Raw genomic sequence first — 5204 nt, 5'->3', positions numbered from 1 at the left:
TAACAAAAATAACAAGTCGCCAGTGGTTATGGCTTCGACCATTATTTGTCGTCTGTGAGTCAAAGAATCTATGCGCCATTTTTTTTTAGTAACTTGGCATAGACATATTAACATTCGTCTGAGGTTGCAAGTGCCATTTGCCAATTCCTCTAATAGGTCTTTATATGTTTTTCTTTAGTACATGCTTCATTTGACGTTTGTGGTATCATAAAATATAGTAATCTGTGGTTTTTGTTGTGATCGTTGTTGATGTTGATGTTGTGATTTGAATTTTGAACTTGAAGTGGATTTGAATTTTGAGATTTGATTTGTTTATTGTTCCTATCGATACTCAATTTCGTCGGTGAATTCAATTATAAATTTCCATATTTCTTTATCCGTTTGTGTTACTTCTGAAAATATATTCGATGATATTGGAATCGAAACAAAAAAATGGATTGTAATTCTATGTGTCTTGATCCGTCGCTAGAAAAACAACTTACAGGACACCGTAACAGCATAACTGCTTTATTCTATAATCGCAATGAAAAGCAGTTGGCTAGTAGCTCATTAGATAATAGTATTTTGGTAAATATTGAATATTCTTTATTACTATTCGTTGTTTCGCTGTTTCATTGCTGTCTGTCTGCGCATGATTATTGTCCAAAGGATGCACAACTATATTTAATAACCGAGATCTTTAAAAAAAATTAGATTTAGCTTGAACTAGCCTATTTTAATGGCAAAACACTGTTTGCCATAAACTTTTTTGGAGAAGTATGGTAACTAACACTGTGACACAAGAATTTTATGTATATGATTAATTTTTTTATAAAATATATTTTTCATTATTAATAACATATTGCTTTTATTATTATTCATTATTAATAATATTGTTTTACATCTATAGCTATGGGACTTATGTGGTACCATGAAAAGCTATAGATTTCAGGGCCATGATGAAGCTGTAACAGATGTAACATTTTCACCATCAGGGAAATATATGGCTTCTGCGTCTCGTGACAAAACCGTCAGAATATGGGTGCCAACTGTCACAGGCAGCACAGGAATGTTTAAAGCACATTCACAAACTGTGCGATCAGTTCAGTATAGTCCAGATGGAAGTAAGGTATCATGTCTTTCTTTATCTGTATTTTTAATTGCCATTATTTTAACACTTAAATATTATTTAAAACTTTACTTTTTACAGATAATAACAGCATCAGATGATAAAATAGTTAAAATTTGGTCTAGCGACAAGCACAAGTTCATAGCTTCATTTGTTGGTCATACAAACTGGGTAAGAAGAGCCGCCATGTCCAGTGATGGCTCTGTTATAGCTTCATGCTCTGATGATAAGAGCACTAAGCTGTGGAACCCTGATACAGCAGAGTGCATTCACACATACAAAGATCAAAACAGTCATGGAATGTATCTAGCTTGGCATCCATCAAGCTGCTATATTGCTGTTGGTACATCAAAAGGGAATATAAAATTATATGATGTCAGAACTCATAATCTTGTTCAGTACTACAGGTTTGTAATTTTTTATTATATAAAATATACTACTAGTTCATTTGTGTTGTGTAGACTGTAGTGTAGAGACTTATTCATTACATAAGCACAAAGTAAATGTAGAGTATAGTTTGTTTAACTTCGTTTGTAACACTCCAGATGGTCCGTGCAGGCCAGGGGGCATGTAGCAATGAATGAAAAACCCACGATTGATGCACCTCACTTCCCCGCACGCACGACTTCACACCCGCGCAGTCTCCCCCCCGTCGCCCCCATATCATGGGAGTGTCATCAACAAACTTGCCGACTTGCGAACTTTATTAGAATTGTAATAATCTATAGTTTTTATGGATTTCAATATTTTTTTAATGTATAAGTCTTTGTTTCAGTGTCCACAATGATGCAGTAACACAGCTAGCATTTCATCCAAGTGGGAGTTACATATTGACTGCAAGTAAAGATGGTAAAATGAAGGTGAGTTTTATGCATTGATGTACAAGGTTTTATATTTCTACTCTTATACTAATTAATTTTCCTATCATTAATTTAAGCAAAGATGCAAACAATTCTTAGTATGAATTGAAAATTGTCAGTGTATTTAGTGTGTTAATATCATGATGTTTCAGATTTTAGATCTATTGGAGGGGCACCCAATCTTTACACTGAGCGGCCATAATGGGGCAGTAAATGCTGTAACCTTTTCTCCTAGTGGGCAATCCTTTGCTTCAGCTGGTGATGACAAAATGGTTAATATTTTTATATACTTTATTATAATATACAGCTGGTGATGACAAAATGGTTAATGTTTTTATATACTTTATTATAATATACAGCTGGTGATGACAAAATGGTTAATGTTTTTATATACTTTATTATAATATACAGCTGGTGATGACAAAATGGTTAATGTTTTTATATACTTTATTATAATATACAGCTGGTGATGACAAAATGGTTAATGTTTTTATATATTTTATTGTAATATAAAACTGAAATTAACTGTGAAGTTCAATCATGATTTTAAAAAAGTTGAAAAAATTGAAAAAGTTCAATATATTTTTTTTATCTTTTACAAAGAAATAAATGATATTCTATTCCTGTACCAGGGAAAACAGGTTGTAAGGAATAACAATGAAAAAAGGGAGTTGCATTGTTTAAAAAACAATTGTCTGAAAATGTAAACCTTCCTACAAACAGTTTTAATATCTAAACTAAACTTAAAAATACCTAAAACGAATAATATAATTCTAAAAAATATAGTTAATCATTATTTATTGAAAAATTCTCTTCTTTTTCCAGGTTTCTTTATGGAAAACAAACTTCACTGAACTTGTTGAAATTAAGGAGAATGTTGCTGAAAATTCTGTAACCCCAAGACCTAAATGTCCAAATACTAAAGTTAGTGATAAAAAAAGAATAAAAGGTTATCAAAAATAGTAGTAGTAAATTTAGTAGTAAGGTAGTTAATGTAAGAGTAGATAGCTAGAGGCATCCAATTTTATCATAAGGAAACTACTAATAAATAATCCATATTGTTCAGGGTGAATCATTGGAAAGTACAAAAATAAAATATACTATAGCCATTCAAAAACTAGACTTCAGAGAGAATTGTGATTATACTAGGAACATGTTACAGCAAATAAAACATTAATTAAACTCTTATTAATCCACCTCATAGGGTGTGAAGATGTGGTATTTATGCTATCACAGCAAAAAGTATCCTGTGACCAACTTTGCTCATATTGATAATGCAATAGACGTTGCAAATGAGTCTGTAAGAAATGCAAGTTTTCAAGAAGGTGCTCCAAATGCTCACAGTACTGCCATAGATTCAATGTGGCAAAGCGAATATCATGGCTCTAGACCTAATTCGGCAAATGTTGGCAATTCCCAAAATGTTATTGGCAATACAAATTCAGAATGCCATGGTGAATGTGAGTCAGCGGCATGTTTGTCTTACAGTGTAGGTCACATCAGCCACATTCCTCGCACACCACCAACACCAGGCACATACACTGTGCCCAAAATTATTAACAAATCAATCGGAACAGAGAAAAACTATGAAGACATTTATGGTATGATCAAACTTGGAGATAACGACGTATGTTACACTAGTGGGACTATAGAATGGGTGGGTCGAAAGAGAAGTTTTCCCATTAATAGCGGTTTTAAAATTCTTGGTCAAACCAACAGACAGATAAGTGAACCTGTTGTAAAAAAGGTAAAAAGACTGAACACAACTTTTACAAGTGGATTGGATAAACTGGATAAAATAAAGGAATGTGAATGTGCTGATGTATTGCCAACTGTGAATGCTATTGTTGATCATTTGAATGCACTGCATGAAGCCGTAGATCTTGTTGATTTAAGGCTTAACACACTGGAAGATGCGATCAGCAAGAATGATTAGAATTAATTCATTTATTATTAATATTTGTGATATTATAATAATGTGATGTAATAATAAAAAAATAAAAAGAAGTATTTATTTGTAAAAAATATAATTTTTCTTAATTTTATTTGGTACTATAGCTTTAAAACTTTTAGTCTTATTGTACCAGAGCTGCACTACTTTTAATGATTAAACAACAAACAATATAATATGAAACAAGCAATATAATTAATGTAACAATTCAAAGAGCTATACAACCAATATTAATTAGATTTGTTAATGCAAGATAATATCTGCTAAACATTGGTTTCTATGGTTTTTTTTTTCTACTTGCATAGAAAGATTTTTTTACAAATTTGGTTACATTTACCTTTGGATAATCATGACTACAAAACTTATAAAGCCATTATATGATTTCTTATTTACATTATTTTATGTGTTAAGACTTATTATAACATGTTTTTCACAATGTTTTAAACACATGGATTAACCCATATTTTGGAAGGAGATCCTTAAAAAATTGTTGTATAAAATTCTTGACTGTTCAATAATAGGATTAGGTTATTTCTTTTCTATTCTGAGCCAACATAGGTGGTCTTTTTTCCCGTTTTCTTTATAATTTCAAGTAGTTGATCAGAGCTTAGTGTTGATGTCACAGACACTTTCTGCTCAGGTAATGAGATGGAGACACTGTCTACTCCTTGACCTTTTAATCTCCCTAACACCCTGTCAACTGCTCCTGAACAGCCTTCACAGGTCATTTCCACGTTGAATATGTGTGTCTGTAAAAAATATGATAAATAGCCACCTGTTCAAATAAACACGAATTTCGTACAATATGTTCAATTTAATCCAACAGTTATCTATGCCAATACGTTTCAGTTGTTGAAATTGGTATATTTAATTAATAAATAGATAAAATTTATTGTAATTTACCTAGTAAAACTACTTTAATGTACATTTATTTGATATTTAAAGCTATACATTGTAGTAAATATTCATAAAGACCGTATTAAGGACTTACCGTAGACATTGCGATGGGAAGAGTTAATATAGAATCAGATAATATAAAATGATAAACGTAAAACTTTATCAATCAATAATTATTTAGATAAAAAGATGTTTATCAAAAGTAAGCAATAAGCACAAAAATGTAAACGTAAGATAGCGGTACATTGACCTTTTGGCACTGACAATGACAGTGATAATTGACAATAATCCGTAATGAATTTGTTTTACTTTTTAACCGACTTTTTCTAATAAAATTTTCATAATATGTCCAAATAAGGGCTATATTTTAAAGCTCATTACTAGTAGA

At 31.2% G+C, this 5204-nt stretch overlaps 2 protein-coding genes across 2 annotated transcripts; one reads left to right on the top strand and one right to left on the bottom strand.

Annotated features, from left to right (window-relative positions):
- Nucleotides 1–240: 240 nt before the first annotated feature.
- LOC112048715 (POC1 centriolar protein homolog A) lies at nucleotides 241–3998 on the top strand. Its single transcript, XM_052882228.1, has 6 exons — nucleotides 241–567; nucleotides 890–1108; nucleotides 1190–1515; nucleotides 1884–1968; nucleotides 2121–2240; nucleotides 3173–3998. Exons 1-6 carry the CDS (start codon nucleotides 433–435, stop codon nucleotides 3902–3904), a joined length of 1617 nt encoding a protein of 538 aa, XP_052738188.1. The 5' UTR covers nucleotides 241–432; the 3' UTR covers nucleotides 3905–3998.
- LOC112048714 (uncharacterized) lies at nucleotides 3979–5081 on the bottom strand. Its single transcript, XM_024086363.2, has 2 exons — nucleotides 4911–5081; nucleotides 3979–4668 (listed from the first exon to the last, which is right to left on the bottom strand). Exons 1-2 carry the CDS (start codon nucleotides 4917–4919, stop codon nucleotides 4459–4461), a joined length of 219 nt encoding a protein of 72 aa, XP_023942131.2. The 5' UTR covers nucleotides 4920–5081; the 3' UTR covers nucleotides 3979–4458.
- Between the last annotated feature and the right edge of the window lie 123 nt (nucleotides 5082–5204).

Source organism: Bicyclus anynana, chromosome 6 (assembly GCF_947172395.1).
Source record: "Bicyclus anynana chromosome 6, ilBicAnyn1.1, whole genome shotgun sequence".
NCBI classification, from domain to species: domain Eukaryota; kingdom Metazoa; phylum Arthropoda; class Insecta; order Lepidoptera; family Nymphalidae; genus Bicyclus; species Bicyclus anynana.
Note: the sequence above shows the minus strand (reverse complement) of the source record. Positions and strands in the feature narration are given on the sequence as shown.

Excerpts from the sequence above, each read along its gene's own strand:
- LOC112048715 (XM_052882228.1), top strand. The coding sequence starts at position 433 with ATGGATTGTAATTCTATGTGTCTTGATCCGTCGCTAGAAAAACAACTT. Across the intron at positions 1,109-1,189 it reads ATAGTCCAGATGGAAGTAAG|ATAATAACAGCATCAGATGA; the intron begins GTATCATGTCTT and ends TACTTTTTACAG. Across the intron at positions 1,516-1,883 it reads AATCTTGTTCAGTACTACAG|TGTCCACAATGATGCAGTAA; the intron begins GTTTGTAATTTT and ends TCTTTGTTTCAG.